This window comes from Dermacentor andersoni, chromosome 11, assembly GCF_023375885.2.
Source record: "Dermacentor andersoni chromosome 11, qqDerAnde1_hic_scaffold, whole genome shotgun sequence".
Classification (NCBI taxonomy): domain Eukaryota; kingdom Metazoa; phylum Arthropoda; class Arachnida; order Ixodida; family Ixodidae; genus Dermacentor; species Dermacentor andersoni.
This window is the reverse complement of record NC_092824.1, coordinates 117,582,229-117,602,075: the sequence shown is the minus strand read 5'-3', so window position 1 is coordinate 117,602,075 and position 19,847 is coordinate 117,582,229. Positions and strand designations below refer to the sequence as shown.

At 46.3% G+C, this 19,847-nt stretch overlaps 1 protein-coding gene across 1 annotated transcript in view; it reads right to left on the bottom strand.

The window, feature by feature from the left end:
* LOC126539300 (inactive phospholipase C-like protein 1) overlaps window positions 1–18,778 on the bottom strand; it is a 166,949-nt gene extending 148,171 nt beyond the window's left edge. The window contains exons 1-2 of the mRNA XM_055075333.1: window positions 18,692–18,778; window positions 6,787–6,906 (exon numbers count right to left, since the gene is read on the bottom strand). Coding sequence (XP_054931308.1) covers window positions 6,787–6,906; window positions 18,692–18,778 — 207 coding nt within the window. The remainder of the gene's footprint in view (window positions 1–6,786; window positions 6,907–18,691) is intronic.
* Between the last annotated feature and the right edge of the window lie 1,069 nt (window positions 18,779–19,847).

Below are 19,847 nucleotides of genomic sequence, written 5' to 3'. Positions count from 1 at the left end.
TTTTTCCCGAACCGCCCCCCCCCCCCCCCCCAATCTTTCTTTTTCTAAATTTCGCGCTGGAACCTACTAAACAGGTTTCTTTTTTAGCGCTGATGTCTCGGTGTTTCAAATGTGGAAATATCGATTGGCACACCGTTAAAGACAAGGGAGAGTGCTGACGAGCGATTTTATTTTCGAACTCATTTACTAGTCTCTCACAGCGGACTCCGTCATGTTCTCATGAATCACTTCTTTGCGATGCATACAGCGTCGTCCCCGTCCGCTGCAGTATTCCCTGATGTGACCTCTGAAATGCACGTGCAGACATCACCGTTCTCACAGTCACTGTGGTGCACAAGACCCGTCACACAAATCGCCGCGTACGAAAGATGCGCGATAGTGCAGTCGTAGCGCATCAGATTCCCAGCTGCTTATCGTTGCTGGGTGCCGTCGTTTCATTAGGGGTGATGAGAAGAGTTATTTCTACTGCATATGGCGGAGGTGAAGCTGATGAGGCTTCCTGACGACGACACAATACTGACGGCGGCGTTAACAGGAAAGGGCAAGGGCAGCAAACCAAGTTTCCATTGAATTTGAAGGGACACTGAGCTGCAACAGTGAAACGTTGGACAGTTTAGCCAAATTCACTCGTCCCGAGTTGTAAATCAGAGTGAATGGGTGCGGCTAACCAGACGCTCGTGTGAATAGCCCCTCCCAGGCGCATACCTTGACCAGATTCTGAAGTAACAGCAGCGTGCTCCGGCCGCCAGTGCGAAAGCAGGGAGGCGCTGAAGCCCATGAAGCATCGGCGGGGGAATCGAGCGAGGCATCAGAATGCCGGGAGCAACGATCCAAAGAAAACATTTATTTCACGTTAATCCCTATTTATTAAACAATTTCCTCGCCCTAACATGGCGACAAGGCGACATCTCAACCAAGCCTCTATACGGACAGGCAGAAGAATGACGCGAACGTCCGGCGATGCCAATAGGAATGTCAACGTGCGAGCACCGAACACGCAGTCCCGGTTATCTGAGGGCTGACGACTTTCCAAGGACCACGACGCGGAACGGAAGGCGTAAGCGTCGCCTCCAGGGTTTCAAAAGGATTCATTCTTTTATTGAACACGCCAATATCATGCTGTGCCCCGACTAGTTTTAAAGCCGCGGACTGCGCTATCTTACAGGGTGCCTATTCCCCATCCCCTCCAAAGTCGCACTTCTGCTGCGACAGGTGTCGCAGCGCTCGCCGGCAAACTTACAGCAAACTCCATTGCAAGGAGCGTATCGCTGGGTAAACGCCGGGTCACAACACCCTCCGCGCGCTGACCCCGCATGCGACGTCGATGACGGACCAGCACAATAGCAGCGGCGGCAGCGATGGTGGAAATGCGCCTCGAGATTCCGTAAAATTGCTACCGCAATAATATTTAGCGGGTCGCGACACAGCACGATCAACAGCATCAAACGGCGTCTGACAATAAGCCTGAAGGAAAGACTGGAAACACCCAGTACCTCCCATTGTTTCTGACCCGAACTCTTAATCGAAACGGCGAGTTCCGGGTCGCCTCGATCGCGGCTCATCGCCCCGTCACCGGCGCAGCGGCAGAAAGTAATCGATGTTTTTTAAAGCCCGCTTTGGCAGCGAAACACTCGGCAAGCGATGGACAAACAAGCTGGGGACTCGATCGACGGCCGCCTTATAAATACTTTATATAAAGTTACTAAGAAAAATAAAAGCCCTTACTTCGCCCGGGGATCGGTAGTCAGAGAGTTGGGAACATTGCTGCTGAATCTCAAAGGTGTAAGATAATTTATTAGAGGAAAGGCAAAGAGTCCGGCCAAAAGTAATGTGCTCTGGCATGCTACATGCACAGGAGAACGGACAGAGTGAAGGCATGCGTGTAGACAATAAACCACACAACACTGTTGCTTCCTTAAAGTCTCGAGTCTAGCCCGGCGCTCTTCAAGCAGTCCATAACAACGCTTGTGCCTGTTTTTGCTCCTGTGCGGTCAATGATTGCCCGCGTCTAAAATAGTCCTCCCAGACAGTGTTTGCCTTCCAGTGCCTGCCAGCGTAGAAGTTCGCATCTTCCGCTGTTACACGCACTGAGGGCATGTCGCCGCAAACAGATGTGGCAGCGACTCAGACACTTAACCAAAGATTAAAGTCACGTTATACGCTAGTATGCCTCCGTACTGATGGTAAATTTTCTTATTTATGAACTACAAACATCATCCCAGAGAGTATTGGCGATAGCTGAACAAAAGTGTCGAGCCTAAAATGCAGTCCACGGAGTATTCGGCCTTTATAGGCCCGTACTGTGCGCACGTGAGCGTACATCTGCACAGAGACTTCATAGACTCAGCCTATAGTAATTGCCAGTCTGTCTTTTGCACGGGTGTATAAAAAATCTAAATCTCGAACACGAATCGAACGGTCTTTGTTATTCCATTGATATTTGATTACTGAATATGATATTCCAAATTTTGGAGTATTTGTCTGTGGCCGAATAGTAAGACATAATAAAGGCTGCTAGTGATTATGCTGTTCAAAAGACACGCAGCAAGGATAGCGCAAGTGCGTGTCTTTATCCGTACCGGATATATTAAGCCGACACTCAGAAGCCCCGGAGGCAACGCGTGGAGCAACGATTTTTTGCCTATCTACACCTCCATATGAAAGGTATTTTTTTCTTCCTTAGCTATCCTACAGAATAGTCACGTCGATTAGGACGAAATATTGTTACGTTAATTTCACCATGTCCACGCTATCACGGTGTGTTCCTCCTTTCCATTTTAAGGGAATAAACACTATTGTATATACATAATGCTCGAAGTCACTTCTTTCGAAATATTTCCATTCCACTAGAAAATTTCTCGGTTCCAATCCTCCTAATATTTAGAAATATAGGAAAATGTTCTGCGAAATTCGGAACTATGTTGAATATAGCACTACTCCCTCATTTCATATAAACCTAAAATGCTAGTTACTTTACGGCGTCAGATTAGCTAAGTGCCCCTGATTAGGGCAGACACTTAGTTAGGTCTACACTGTCCCTTCATCTTCAATACGTTTCACTTTGCCACGGCCTTGTCCGTTTGTGTGTTACTGTTATTGTAACACCGACTCCTCCTTTCGCCACGACATTACTGCAATTTCTGCATTGGAAGGGTGTCCAGCTTTCATTAAAATAAACAACTATGGCGATGGGCACTCCACACGAAAAACACACATAATATATAAATTCTCTCTCTCTCTCTCTCTCTCTCTCTCTCTCTCTCTATATATATATATATATATATATATATATATATATATATATATATATATATATATATATATTTGTGTGCGTGCGTGCGTGTGTGTGTGTGTGTGTGTGCGTGTGTGCGTGTGTGTGTGTGTGTGTGTGTGTGTGTGTGTGTGTGTGTGTGTGTGTGTGTGTGTGTGTGTGTGTGTGTGTGTGGCGGCACAATCGTCTACAACAAATGAGCATCAATTTTCTCGAAAGCTGACTGCAAGGAACATCATTAAACCATTTTCATACAGTTCCTCCTGCATGCAATTTCATATTTGTATAAATGTCATACTAGCTTCCTAGTTATTCCAAAGCGATGTACTATGAACGATGTGAAATACAAGGAACGCGAGATCTCAGGAGGAGGAGGCAGCCTTTTCTGTGCGCTCTTCCGAAATACTGCTGTCTTTGTTCATCTGGTGTGTAATGCACAAGGCACAACTACTGCTGGCGTAAAAGCTGTAGAAAAAGAAAGGAAACCGATCTAAGTTTTCGCGGCGTTCGAAAAGCTGTTCGCATGGCTTATTTCTCTAATTCAAATTCACGGTGACACGTCAAAAAAGTCCTTGTGGTCTGATTAAATATTACCCTGTCTGACTACATTTTGAGCGACGCATTTAAAGTCTGGGCATTTACATATAGATTCCCTACCCGCCTTTAGCGGATAGATATTCCGAGAAAAAAATCGTATCAGTAACAGCGTTTTCAGAGGCGTACTATGGTGTGTTCAATAACATTTTTGTTACACTGTGTTTCGAAAGTGAATTTCGAAAGTGTACGTGAAGACAACGTTGTCGTTTTATTTATCTAAGCTTTTTTTTTTTCTGGTACTGAGCTAGGGCGAGTGCCACCGGCATAAAAGCAAGGTTTCTATATCTTTCTTTTCTTTTCTTACCTTACTCCAAAGTTAATGTATGCACTTATAAGCAGAGATTCTCGATATGAGCCCTAGAGCTCGAATTACAGATTTATATGAAACGCACGCCATGGAAAACTGCATAACGGGAAACCCGCTACACTCTAAGAGCGCAGCTCATTTTTCACGGCTGAAGCAAAAGCCTTTGTCGGCGCCGTAATGTCCCAATAGATGTAACATTATTACGGGAAGAATGGCTACTTCGTCTGTTATTAAGTCACTTAATATGTATCGACATACACAGGGACGGCCGAAACGTTTTCATCGCCAAGCTGTATGGCTTATCCGAACAAATATGGGGTACTAGATTATTTACGAAATTGGAATCCCGTTGGAAGGTTTCTTTACCCCCCTCCCCCCCCTCTTCCTTTTGATTAAGCACGCGAGTCGCGAAAGCGCCATCTAATACACGGGTTCGCGTGTAATAACAGTGAGCACGCGTGCGTGAACATTCTAATCAACCGCCATCACTCCTGATGACAGGTGACTGCTGAAAAAAGTGCAACGCAGGATTCGCCAGCAAAGTTGTTTACGCGCGAGTTTTAAATGCGTAAGCTCTTCTATGCCGATCCAACGAGGAAACTGGTCCGTCCGTTGCGCAAGACGAATCGCTATAACGAAATTCATGTATACAAAAACAGAATACCTTCAAAAGGAATAACGCTGGCGGTGGTAAGTTTAGAACCCACGACATCGCTCAGAAGACGAGTGTCTAACACACTGGGTTAAACACCCACGCTTGCAGAAGGTGAGTATATCTGAACCATATGAATGTGTTGTGCCGGTGGTACAAAACAAATATCAAATGAGCACAGTTCGTATGGAGGCTTCGTTCAAAGATTTGGTGATAGTGGAATAAAATCCATCTCTAGGACCATATCAGGAGCCGACTTGCAACATTGTGAACATTAGAAGAACTCCGCCTTTGCGAAAATTTTTGCCAAGCACGCCACAGCCTCGATGCGTTTCGTGGGATGTGCCTTCCGTTGGGGGCATTCCTTCACCCACCGAAATTCAACCGATCCCTGAGGGCTTATGCGCTTCACGTCGCGCAACACACACACAGATAAACAGTCAATATGATGATAAGGATGATAAGAAATGAGAGGTTATATGGGTCTCATCACGCTTGGCAATGGTTCGACGTGGATGGATAAGGTACTCAAGAGCGATAAGGGCTTATAATGGTCGGATCAATTATTATCAGGTCAATTAGCACCGATAAAGGTTGATAAGAGTCGTATCAAGTCCGATAAGATCGATAAGGACCGATAAGAGTTGATAAGAGGAGGATCATGTCCGATGAGGTTGATAACGACATATAAGGATCGGATCAATTGTGATAAGGTTGGTACCAACCGCTAAGAGTTGACAAGGTCCGGATCGAGTCCGATAAGGCTGATGACAACCGATTAGGGTTGATAAGGCGAAATAAAAAAGCGAAGAACCCGGAACCGCTGTCGTAACACGCGACCGCGTAGCCTGTAACGATGCCGAGATTATTGCGCGAGCAGGGAAGCCGGAGGGCAGTGCGCGTGCACAATGGTGACTAGACAAGCGGGCATGGTCCTTACCTGGGCTAAGCGAATAAAGTGACTGCTGATTTTCCCGTACTGCAAGTTTTCTTGAAATCAACACCAACAACTGCACGGCACACCGCGCTGTCAGATCTTGATTTCGCCAGCCGAGAGGCGAAGGTGGACGGTTATCATCTTTGCCGATGCATCCGTCCCGTTTTCAGACTAAACGCCGCACGCAACATCCGCGCGTCACATAAGGGAGGATCTCTGCGCCGATCCTCTCTTGCACGCGTAATCATGCGAAAGAGAATTCAAATTTCGAGTCGGATACCTCGGAGAACAGACACGCTAGAAGAATTCTTCCAACTGATACTGTGTAAAAACACGACTGCCTCTGACTTTCCTATACGAACATGCACACTTACTGCAGTCAACAAAAAGGTAATTATTCAATTTTAGTTTTTGGGCTACTGAAAGCGATAATTATCATCTCACTTTGTGTCGTCTTGGCCACATAACTCATTTTCACGGGTGGTCTTCGCATGCCTCCCAGTGCCTAATTTTAAGAAAACCATAAAGCTTAATTTTGAACAACCGCTATACAGACGTGTTAGAGTCGCCTTACACAGGGCTGGGTCAGTGCGGTCAATTTTTTCCTGGCCGTTTGCAATACTCTCGATTCACTTGTGCAAATCGTGCGAACGCTCTTGCTCTTACAACGCATATGTTTATTCCCGCAAGCATGCCCCGCAGCTGGTACCCGTTTATAATCCTCACCACACTCATGGATACAATCGTCCTCAGCGTCCTCGATGGCGTACAGTATGACTGCGACGTCAAAACTTTACGCAGCGGTGTTCAAAGACCACGCACGTTCCACGCTCAGAATCCAAGAGCATGCACACAAGCTGCAACGTCCTCTTCCCTCTTGAAATTGTTTATTTCAACATTAATTTATTTATTCTTTCGCATTATGCGCTGCCAAGTTGGGGTTGCGGCTCTTACATGAGTGCGGCCCGTAGTGGAGTATATACAGTATTTCCTCCTTTTCTGGAAAATAAAGGTGCACTCACCAAAGGATTGGAGATGGAGCCCATGAACAGCGACACGGCCCGTCCGCTCCGGCCCTCCAGGATCTGTGCCACAAGCGGTGATATGACCCTAGCTCCAGCTTCGAGGGCTCCTGCTCTAACCTGCGGGTTTCAATACGCCTTCTTGTTAGAGCCCGCTGAAAGCCCTGCTAAAAGTCTCAATCCAACTTCATTAAAATTCTCGGATTCGAACAGGTGACTATGATGAATCGATTCCTTTAATTGCGAAAGCAACTGTATGGACACTCCAGGCGTTTTTCTACCGTCGCCGTGATGTTCCGTTAAAGTCTAAGGGCGATAACATCGTCACCGCCCACCGTATGCTGTATGTGCGAGCGAAAGCGTGCGACCGTGAGCTGACGATGGTGCCTCAATTTAGCGCGCGCAAGTGAGGAAAGTAGGGAGGAAGCGCGCCATCTTAGGTAGCGTTCAAGGCACTGAGGGGAATGGAGGGGGGTGGGGGGTTCTACTGCGGCGGCAACTGCGTGTGACTCGACCGCGCAGGCCGTGTTTTGAAAACGTTCTGCGATGGGGACAGAGCCTAGTTGCGCCGACGGCTCATAGCTTCGTGTGCGCTGTTTCAGCCACTCGGTCTGCATTGAAGCGTTAGGCGGCATGAAGGTCACGTCGCTCGCTGCCGCTGCCGCGCTTCCTCAAACCAGCGTTTCGACAGGGAGTGTCCGCGGTCAACGCTGACGGGCTTCGTACACTGACAATGAACGCAGGTAGTTCATTCTATTCATTTCACACGCATCAGCGAACTCACCGCTAATTTCTTTCTTTCCTTCCCATCCTCTCTCTCCCTGTCATCTTTGTTTTCCCATTCCCCCGGTGTAGGGTAGCCAACCGGACGTTATTCTGGTTAACCTCCCTGCCTTCTGCTTTTCTCTTTCCTCTTCCTAATGGAGATGAGCAGAAAGAACTGGTTGAAAGTGTTAGTTCGGCCCTATAAGCGCTAAATAGTTAAATGCGTTGAAACACGGCGAGACAGACAAGTTAGAACTGCGTTATGCAACGCAGAAAATAAAGGTAGTTTATTACAGCGAAGCTCTTAAGGGCTACTTTCTTAAGTATCGTGCCCGCGTGTAGAAAAAAAAAAGAACGATCATTATCAGCAATGGCTCCAGCGTCTTCTTCCACAGCTGGCTTGTTGTTGTGCCACTGCTCCCGCGTTTTTCTTCGTAATTAATTGATTAATTAATTAAGGAATACAAAGCCGCTACCCATCATTGAGAAAGACTTTAATGAAACGTCGGTATTTACTCAGTGATAAACACCAGGGCAGCACGTTTCAGCTTCGCTGGTTAACCCTCTGTACGGTGGAGTGCTTGGGCTGATAGTCTTCTTTTTTCCCCTTCTGCCGTGGCAATAATACTGGTTAACTGTGTAATGAATGCGTATTTGATGTTGACTTGTTGCCGCATACATCTGTTCACGTTTTCAGCATTTTTGTTTGTTTGTTTGTTTGTTTGTTTGTTTGTTTGCTTGTTTGTTTGTTTGTTTGTGCGGTTCCTTACTTTTATTTTATTAAATGTATTGTCATTTATCCCACTACGTGTATTTGTGCCCACTTCCTGTGCGAGTCAGAGAAAGGCCTAAACTAAAACTAAATAAATAAAGTAAATGGTTCAGTTTAAGTAGCATATGTGGCCTTGTTGACCAAGGCAGTTAGTGTCTTCGGCATGAGCTGCCCCATTCTCGAAAAAAAAAAAAAATCTAGCGATGTGCTACGACAGAAACAAATTGGCTCTGGACATACCCAAGTTCGCCTGTTCAAATACTCTTCGTTTTATTTTATTCTAGGTTTTACTTATTGAACTTGGCAGCTCTATTTCATTAATGTGTCCTTGCCTGCGCCTCCAGATTCTTGGCCGCTCCCCATTGATAAATTATGCGCTACAGTCTTTCCGCTCCTTATAATCGTCGTCATCATTGAAGAGATCAAAACAGTTATCGTTGTAAGAACGTGATCAGGTTCTCAAGGCAAGACGCGGAACATCCAGAACGGTACTAGAGGCACCGCTAAAGCTGACGCACGCAGCAAGGGAACAGTTCACACTTTCAGAAGGAAAACAAGAAGTGAAAGGCAGAGAGGTTAACCAGATGAAGTCTCCAGTTGGCTACTCTGCACAGGGACACGCGGCAAGGGCAAGAAAAATAACAAAACAAGAGTTTTAAAGAAAGGAACGCATAAGTTCGCACATTTTAGTTTTCCGAAACGGTTCTGGCAAGCAATTGGCCACCACCCTTCGGACCACCGGCAAGCTAACTTAATGACTTCGTTATGCCGTAAATAAAGTTGTTTCTCTTAATATCTCGCTTTTCAATAAGGCCCGTTTTTTTTTTTTTTTATCACATTAGCGCTCTTAAAGTAGTTCGTGCCGACGTTGGCTGGGACCAGGGTCCAAGAATTCTGGCTTCCGTAAGGGGACGGTTCACATTTTAAGCACACTGATAAAAGCAATGCTTAAATGAACAACAGTGAATTCAATGACATCCACGAGAAAGACAGAAGCAAAGGAAAAGAAATGCAGGAATGCAGACGCACGCCCAATTTGCTGCACCACACAGAACGGAAAGTGTTCAAGGAATAAAAATAAAGGTCAGGGTGAAGACTACCTACCCGAACATCTGGAACTGCAAATCGTCTGTAGGCCGTTATTGAGGTCAGTCGACTTCAGAACTGCAGTACTACCCACGTTGCTTTCTCTCAAACACGTTCAAATGCACCATACAGATTATAAAGGTCGGGGACAGACTGTAACGGTGGGTGAATCGGCTGATTGCGACATTAATGCATTTGAGAGTCGGAGTAATTATGCCGTAATGTCACTCACTTTTAAACCGTGGCCGCACCGTAACGACAGTTGTCTTAACGGCGACTTCTGTCTTAATGAGCAGCTCGCTACCCGCTCCTAAAAAAATAATAATAATAACAATAAAAAAAGAAAGGTGATCAAAACTACTCCCAACCACGAAAAAAATTTAGCACAACAAGAAAGCTAGATACCGAAAGAACACTGCCACGTTCTCCCCAATGTCGACCAAATAGTGAAACATATTATTAAACGTAGTATTTATAACGACCAAGCAAGACTCGAACGATTTCCCGTAACGGCATCGGCCCAGCGGAGCGCTTATAAAGTATGATGGTGATGAAATTTAAAAACAGAAGACAAGAAGTAAAAGCAAAAGGAATGACGCAGCAGTGAAGAAACGCAAGGAAAATAAGCAAATGATAACGAAAAGATATAATAGGAGACCACGAAAGAGGGGACGCATTACTCAGCAGCAGTCAATCGTGCAGGCTTTTAGACCTCCGGAAAATGGTAGAGAGCTTTTAGTCTCTCTCAACAAATTTAGTCGACTAAGATGGCTATAGTCGGCGTCGAGCTGCAGCTCGGTTTCCCTTAAGCACAAAGAAAGAAAGAAAGAAAGAAAGAAAGAACTTCAGAAGTTCGACATTTGCAGAGGCATAAATTGGCTGCTCCAAATTGACAAAAGTATACGCAATCAAAAATAAATATAAAACCGAGGATTAGGGTATCCAGGGACAATCAGTGCAAATGTCGGTGTTTTTTTAGACGAGACGAATTTTTCCTTTTACGAGCATTGTAAAAGTAGTGCAATCCAAGCAGCATTATCCCCTCTTTCGACAGCATTTCAATGCGAAAATTGGTTCCCTACCACTCTTAGTCATAGCAGTGCATAGGGCTGCGTACTAGCCCGGTGCTCTGCGTTCGCTTACTAGTAAATATCCAAATTACCTAAGTATTGTCTCTAAAGAGATAACGAGTTATTAGAGAACTTAAGGACTGCGTTCGGAAATACCTGTTGCAACTATTAGTAACGAGGCATCTTCTTACGTAGCCTTCTCTTACGCTCCGCACAAAGCGCTCGAACTGCAAGGAAAAGAAAGACATCGCGACACACATGCGGGCCCGTATTGAATGCCTCTAAAGCACTTACAGTAAAACATCTCTGCACCGTAAATGTTGCTAGTTAGATCTAAGCCTAACACCCTTACCCTGAAGGCGTAAGATCGAATACTTGACGTGGACATATGAATTTTACTTCATTGGGGACTCTTTGTGGAAAGTAAGCATGATGATAGCTTCGACAGCCGACAAGAAAACTACATGAAATATTTGTAAGATATTTTGGTACGCATCAGGCGGTAAGAATTAATACAACTTGCAACTACGGCGCCTGTCACTGCAGGTGTAGTTCGAGCTCGCCGTCACGTACACTGAAGTATTGGCTGTAGAAAAGAGCCTAACAGCGTTCCAATCAGCTTTCACCAGCTCAATGGTAATGGCGCTCCGCTGATGAGCACGAGGTAGCGGGTTCGATTGCCAGTAGCGGCGGCCGCATTTTGATGTCAGCACAGTGCAAACGCATTACGTGAACTTCACGTTTAAAAGCACGTTTAAGAGTCCCGAGTGATCAAAATGAATCCGTAGCCCTCCATACAGCCTCTCTCACTGCTCCTGTGTTGCTTTGGAAAGTAGGAACCCAAGGGATCAATAACTAAATCAGTAGATGCTGTAGCATACAGAGTAAGATTACGGACTGGAGGCAAGATGACATACGGGTGGCAAGAACGACAGAACGGCGAGCCAATTGGTAGGGATTCATTGTTCGACACAGCAAGTGAGCAAAACGAAGACACAAGAAGAACCAAAACGGCGTTTGCATTGTTATGTTCGTTCATCTTGTGTCCATGTATTGTGCGACTACTGCTTCAAATGGCTGAATAGATCAACTGCATTCTTTACTGAAGGCATGGAAAATATACATCAAAGGAATGACGGAGACGGCTTCCATCCACATATGCTTAATACGCCTTGAATGAGGATTTCAGCTGTTACAGTCAGCCGTTTGTACATCTTGATTATCAGTGCTCTCCCTAATCTCAGGCTTTGCGATTTAAGATGACTAGGGAGAGAGTTCTCTAATCCCAACTTTTACGCTGTGTTTGGCGCTTTATGGCCAAAAATGCCGCATGCAACGCAAAAAAACAAACAAACTACTACTACTACTACTGCTACTACTACTACTTCTACTACTACTACTACTACTACTACTACTACTACTACTACTACTACTACTACTACTATACCACTACTACTACTACTACTACTACTACTACTACTACTACTACTACTACTACTACTACTACTACTACTATAATTACAGGCATTGTGCGACCGTGAGCAACTTGTTCAGATGAAGCCACTTTGACGTAGTCGACCACAGAACTGTGTGGGACCAAAGGAAAAAAAAAGGGGGGGGGAAGAGAAAGGAAGTGCTACAGAGTAAAGCTTTCAATCCGAGGTTTCGATAATTCTAACGGCCCCGAAGAATTCCGCTGCTGACACCAGGTCCAAACTGCGATTTCGACTTTTTTTTTTTTTTTTTGAGGTGTAACAAAATGCTCGTATTCAGCGCAACATCAAAGCCGAGATGGTCGAAATCAATTCGCAGCCCTCCACTGCGACGTCTCTTATAGCCTCTCCGTTGCTTTAGGATGTTAAATCCCATGAATTAAATGAAACTACTTCGTTAAAGTTTGTAGTTTTACGTGCCGCATCCACGATGCGATTTTGAAGCACGGGGTAGTGGGGCACTTCAGATTAATTTTGACCACATAGGTTTTTTTGACGTGCGCCTAAACGTAAGCACACCAGCGTTTCTGCCTTTCGCTCCCGTCGAAATGCGGCCGCCGCGGCCGGGATCGAACCTGCGACATCGAGCTCAGCAGGGCAACGTCATAGCCACTGGGCTGCGGCGGCTTAAGTGCACGAAGCAAGTTCGAGAGTGAGCTTCTGTGGCCAAAGGTCGCCTGGCAATCGATTGGGTGTGACAATTACGAACGCTTTCTCTAGCGTAATTCGAATGGCCGATACACCATGGTACGACTCTTGCAGGCCCGAAGAAATCATCAAGCACCCGGTTATACACGTGCCGTCAATACTATGTCGAGCAAATCTCACTAAAGCGACTGTACTCGGAACATTCTCTGAGTGGAAAAATCTTAAACAAAGGCTGTCCACGTCCGTCACGAACTGACAAAGCTATCCTGCGCTTTGTTGCCATTCTTGAAGTTCACCGACCTGATTGACCGTTAGCCCTCTTGTGTATAAACCTAGGTGCACGCAACATTCACTCTTTCCATCTCTTATTTCCCTTTCCATTATCCTATGTGGTGTCCGGTAGCAAACGAGACTCCCTGCCTTTCCTCTCTCTCCTTTTCTCTCTCTCTCTCTCTCTCTTCAATCGGCTTTTATGGAAAGGTGTCAACCAATTGCCTGTGAGAAGCAGCCATGCACGCTTTCAACGTTCAGAACAAAGTCGATCGCGTGGGCAGCCTGGCCGAAAGTGAGTGCAGTACTGCAAGTTTAAACGGCAAATATAGGTTCAGTAACCTGTCAACTTCGTTTCTTTCTATCTTTCTTTCTTTTGCTGCCTAAATTATGGGTTAAGTTCGTTGCAAGCATACCCACAACCCCACAAACAACTCGACAGGTCTCAAGAAACAGATTGGAGAAGATTGCAAACCAGAACGTTCCGAAACCCAGTACACTTAAACAGAATAAATTCAACACAATATCCAGACGCTAGCTGCAAGCTCTGCAAACACGAACACGCAGACATGGCACACATCTTGTGGAAGTGCACACAGATCAGTTCAGTATACGTAGAGGACAACATAGAACCGGACCTTCTCGAGGAGCGATGGCTAAGCGCTCTGACTAGCTCAGAACTAAACGACCAATTATGGGCTATCCAGCGGGCCCGGGCAGCGGTGGAAAGGCTATGCCTCACCGCACACAATGCCCGGGTGGCCTGAGCCCGGGCTGGCAACCTCGCAGGTCCTTTTTCCATTAAAGTTTTTTCCGTCCGTCCGTCCGTTGCACGCACCGTGAGAGTGTCTCAAACCAGGCGCGCAAACGCGAAGTGACGTCATTTCCTCATAGTTCACCAGCCCCCTTTTCCATGAAAACAAAGAAAGGGGGAGAAAAGCTGAATGACGCTAGACAAAAGAATGGTCCAGAGAACTACGCCCGCTGTTTTTCAAACCAGTCTGACAAGTTGGTAGCGAACACCTGCACCAGAAATTCTCGAACTTTCGTAGCGAAACGTACTTCTTGTGGTGTGAAATACGCATGCATATCTCAACTGCGTGAACAAAACATGAAAACATTCTGAGCCCTCTCTCCCGAATTTCCTGAAAAAGAAGTACATACGAATGCGTTCTATTTGATTTGTACCAGCCAGCTGCGCCATGAAATGCGCGTGTTCAAATATTTGCGAACTCTGGGAACAGGCGGCCTCTATGTATTGTTATTTATTGTATTATGCACTAACTTAGGTTAGGTTAGGTTAGGCTGACTAAACGTGTGACCTAGTGGGTGCGTCATTGGGCACGTGAAGGCGCACCCAATGAGGAGGGGGTGACACCACGTCATGGAGTGTATAAAATGAGCGCGTTCATGACGCTCCGAGGTCTACAAACCGCAAAACGCTTTCGCATTCCCACGCGTAAGCAGTCTTAAGTGTTCCTGTCGAATTTCTTTATTGTTTGTGGAGACGCGTGCGATACAGTAGTTGCCAATATCTCCAATTACTTCGAAATTAGTTGATTGAAATCATCGTAGTGCCCTTGTAAAGTGGCACATTCTCTCGACGGGGAGAACATTTCGTGCATGCGTGCATTGCCTGTGTCTTCTGTCTGTGTCTAGTCCACAGTTTTTTCTATTCTTACACACGAGGGGGATTGACCACGCATAAGGGGGTGATAAGAAAAAGCGCTCCGTCGAGATTAACATCCGTTCCTTTAATTCTTTTTCTCACGCGCTCTCTCTCTCTCTCTCCTATGCGGAATGCTTTGTCCGACCGCCAATGTAAAGCAATAAAGACTGAAGAAAGACGCTCGGTGAGCGAGAATTCCGGCTGCCGAAAAACAGCGTCGAACACATTTCCGCGATCCCTGATGTGTCAGCGGCAACTACGGAGCTCGCGATACGAGCGACGACGACAGGAGCCGATGAGTTACCGCACAGCGCGGCCCCTCGAAGATGCGTCACTGTCCCTTCTTTCTTACGTCGCGGTAGCCGGTGTCTCAGCTGCGCGAGGAGCCATATTATCTCCGGACACGTTAGGGACGAGCCGAATGTATCACCTCTGGGGAAACGCGCGACGCCCTTAATCTCCGGCTACTGTTGTCTTTCGCGCGTTCCTTCTCATTTTTATCGCATCGCTACCGTATCCAGCGGTTTGCGCTGTCTGCGACAGAGCCAAGTGAGAAGAAGGAAAAAGACGCTCATTCGTCGACGGGTAACCCTACGCGCCTGGCCATTCGTTTCGTCGCCTCTGCCTCCGCCGCCAGGCGACAAGCGGGGAACACTAGTCGCAGCGTAAACACCGAATCAGGCTAGGCACGAACGATACGCGCTGCATCGAGTTTCGCTTGTTCCGCGAAGCTCGCGACATCAAAGCTGCTCGTGTGCGCCACTGGACAAGTCCCGTGTTAGGAGACAGCGCGAGTAGTCCCCTCGCTCTGCCTAAAATCCTTAGACTGCATGCCGAGGAAACCATCTGCAGAGCCGCCCACGTCGCACGTACTACACTTACAGCTAAAAACACTTTTCGCCCGCCATGTTGTTAGTTTAGCGATTAAAAATCTTGCAACATTTCAGTTTATCTTTGAAGTTAATATGTTTAGAAATGAAACGCACACTGTAGAGGAGCGGTTAAGCTGAAGGGGTGAACTCCCCTTGAAGAACACCGTGAATGTTGGTCTTCCTGTGAGCGTATAAAATGAACCAGATAACAGACGTGAGCAAAAGAAAGAGGCGACGCTACCTTAAAATCCCAGCATTATATCACACCGCGACGTCGTAGACTTTCACAGCGACCGCACGCGCCGAACTTGTTCGTAGACAAACAAGGAATCACACTGTAATTGAGATTAACTAAACTCTTACCATAGTAAATGTCGCGAGCTTTTTCTGCACAAAAACAGCCCGAACCACCATACGTTGAAATCCGTGGCGTCACGCTAACGTAATGGTGCTGCGGCGAGGGCGCCAAATTTAAGTAGCCTTCCGTATGTCAACTAATAATAATACTCTTTTAAACCAGAAGAATGGAAAGAGCATTAAAATAATAATTTACCAGTGTAGGCAGATTTACCAGTTAGGCAGATGCTTTTAGTGCCCCTCTCAAGGCACCTGTCCAGAAGCACTGCAATATTTCAGGAAATCTCTTAAGCAGTTCGGCGTGACCCCGGTTCCTTCGGCGATTCTTTTTATTCGGCAACGAATTAAATCACAGTAACTATATTAATGTCAAATTTTATTCCTTTCGGGGGGTGGGGAGGCTTCGGTGCTTAATTTTCGCATTTGTGTCTAAACAAGTTTTCAAATAATGAACGTCTTTGTTCCGTGCACGTTTTGGTTACTCGCACTCACCAATTCAGCCTTTCTCTTGTTTTAATTTTCTTCTACACCCTTTTTCAGGGTGTCTACCAAGTTGACATTTTCAATTTTCCTGGGTTTTCCAGGTTTTCCCTGAGTGCCTTTGCGAAATTCCCCGAGTGGCTTAGAACCTTGTTTTCTGTCAAGACAGGTTGACACCATACCGCCCGATGCTGTCACGCTCTACTAAGCACGTTAAAAAATAAAAATCGACCTAATCCAGTTTGAATGGTAACGAGTAAGGTTTATTTTATTCAAAACAGAAAACTCAAGGGAGGGGTTAGTAAAATGCACAGCGAATAAAATATCTACGAAAAAAAAAATATGGCAAAGCCCATTGCAAATCGAGTCGAACATTTTCAAATACAAATAAAAAGAGATGCGTACAGAAGCAAATATTTTTCAAAATGAGCTACTTCCATCAACTGATAGCAAGCTCATTGGTATTAGGCCCTAACTTTGCCACAAGTGAGATTCGCTCTCAACAGCTTGTAAGTCAACCTCAACTGTCCTGACATACTCTCAGCCCACGCACAACGCCTCAGTGTTGCGTTTCACTGCTTTACAGAGTTTATTTTGGTTTGGAGGAGGGCCCCCTGCATCTCGTCGTCAGCCAATGCTTTCCTTCTTGAGCTCACGCTGCTTCAAAGAAGAGGATGCACAGTTCCTTTCCCGATCTTTTCTCAATGTGACGGTCCTTTCTGTTCTCGTCCTCCTTCCGCCGCGCGTTCGCCCCACAGACAATTTGAAGCATCCTCTTCGTCAGTTGTACAGTCAACGTCCGATTTTTCGGAATCCCTAGGGACCGGGAAAATGTCCGAAAACAATGAATGCATGTCTTTAACTGCCCCCAAGGGCTCAAATTGCCACAGGCACGTACAAAAAAGCTCTGACGGCCTGCCAGTACGTTTATTACGCATATTGGTTCTCGTACTGTGACAGGAGACGGCGGGTGCACGCATGTATGATTAGGGAATACATACCGTGTCCCGTGAGAATTGCCCCTTCCCACGCTTGTTAAGCTCCACTTCAATTAACGTATGCTTCACTGCGCAACATCTCTGTGCTGAGGCGAAGCTGCCTTTTGGGAGCCGGCATTATATTTCAATTTGGACAAAAAGCCTGAAAAGGCTTGACTGGGTCCGTGCGCCATAGCATGGCATACAGTGGCATCAATTCCATACGAAAAAGTAGAGGAGAAAATCAATGCAACGCGTCGTGCTTTCAATAAGCTTCGAAGCCAATCTCAAGGATTACAGAAACGGAGTCGGTGCCATTGCTCACAGCGGCGAATTCTTTCGATGAAAAACACAACACCTAACAACGGCAAGAACCTTAATAGGGAACGTCGGAGCAGCTAGGCCTCGAGTTGCCGCGGTGGTGGCTACGGCTGCCAGCGGATCTGCGTGCGAGAGCGGCGGTTCGAGGCGGCGAGATAATCAAAACGGCAGTGTTGGCTTTGATTAATGCCGTTTCAGGGCCTGCGGTCGCGGCAAAAAGTCCGAAAAATCGGACGTCGAAGGGTTGCCGTGAAGCCGTCCGCCATATCGGGCATGTCCCAAAAATCAGGCGTCCGGAAAATCGGTCGTTTACTGTACACTAGCAACTCCTCCGCAGCCGACGACACGGTGTCAAAGACAATTCGTTACAATTCCTCTCTTTTGCTCGAGCCAGCATTAGGGCGACTTTCTTCCCCTTTCAATAAAATGACAGCTAATTTTCCCTGATAGAAGCACAAATTCCGTGAGTTTTCCCTGAGTTCTTCCCGACTATTCAAAATTCCTGAGAATTCCCGGTTTTCCCGGTTGGTAGACACCCTTACTTTTTAAGCTTTCTCGTACCCTCGTGATTACTCTATTCTAAACTTATTGCTCGTACGTGGTTTCGACATTCTTGTTTTAAGATCAACAATGACGGGGACGATGATCAAGCTTTATTAAAATAGCGATGGCTTATCGGCCATTAAATGCGATGGAGTTGGGGAATTGGAACCTAATCCGGCTCTAGACTTGGTCAAAGCTGACAGTATTGAGCTACGGTCTATGGTCGATGTGTTTCACGTTTCCCTTGTAGTATCTGCGTATCTCCTATAGTATCTTGGAGAATCAACACTGCTGCTATGATCGACGTGTCAAGTGTGAGAAGCATTCAAACGGGCTCCCCATTCAGCATAATTGCCCTCATCCCCGAAACGACGTCACCCTTTTCCCCGAGCTGACACAAAAGGATGGGCGAAGGGAAAGACAGGTCACAAGGTCAAGACGACGCCACCACGTTCTCCGTGAGATGACACAGGATGGAGGACAAAAGCACTAATACGATTACTTCCACAGGCTCCGGAAGAAGACGGCGGCGACCACAGGACGACCAGGGGTATTTATAGTTACCATGCAACACCAACTCACCCAATCCGCTGCCCTTCCGCGGTAATTTAAGGCCGTGCTGGCCCCCGTGTTATTAACAACGGCGCCAGACTCAGATGAGAGTAACATCCATGCACCAATGAAATGAATACAATCTTTTCTACTTTTTTTTTAATCACGATACCCGGCTTAGTTGTCGTTTCCTGATTCTTGCGGTGAAGACCCACCTCACCCGGTCGAGATTGTAACACTGCTAACTGTATTCGTGGTTACAAAATTAAACACAACATAAGCGACAAAGAAAGAATTGCACGACACTATATAGCGCAGTCTCACAACGGAATTTTTATTGGGATCTACCCTGAGTACATGCACATACAAGAGAAAAAACAACCGAACAGAAAACCGATCGAGGACCGCAGAAACAACCAGACCGCTACGCAGCATCCTGAGAACATACATAAACAGCAAGCATGATGCACTCTCAATAGGCACGAGCAGTTTAAAACGACTTATCAATTATGTAATATTCCGTGTCACGTAATGTTAGTGATTCCTGGCTGACGCATGCGTCTTTGCGTTTCCTAATGAAAATCGCCTCTATTATTTCACGGCTTGTCTCGTCCTTGCTTTTATACAACATCTTAGAGGCCATGCTTTGCATGTTAAGACTAAACACCAGCAAGGCGATGGAGCGGTCGCCACTTACAACCGCGGCAACCACAAAACACCGCAGTACCCCGCCAAAGCAAGAAGCTGTACTGGTGTCGCGGAAAGACAATCTAGCGAGTTCGCTCCGCACGTGCGTTATAACGTAATTTGACCTTAGCGCACAGAAGCACCAATAGTTTTCACTATGGATCGGTGACCGATAATTACGCTCCAGCGGTTCGGCGGACGCATGTAAACATTTAACCCGATGGCTACTTGTCGGTAATTGCAGTCATGCGATATCTGCTGCCCTGTGTGATCGCATTTGCTATCGGCTAAACCGTGGACCCGCCTGTATATTGAAGCACATGTGACGGAAATTGTACCTTTATAGCAGAACTAACCTAGACGACAGACAGGAATCTGACAAGAAATATGAAACTTCGTCCACGAGGCCAACAAGAACGATTCGGAAGCCATGGCAACAGCCACGTGGCATTCGCACAGTACAATATCCACGCACCCTCCCCCCTTGCGGGTGAATGGC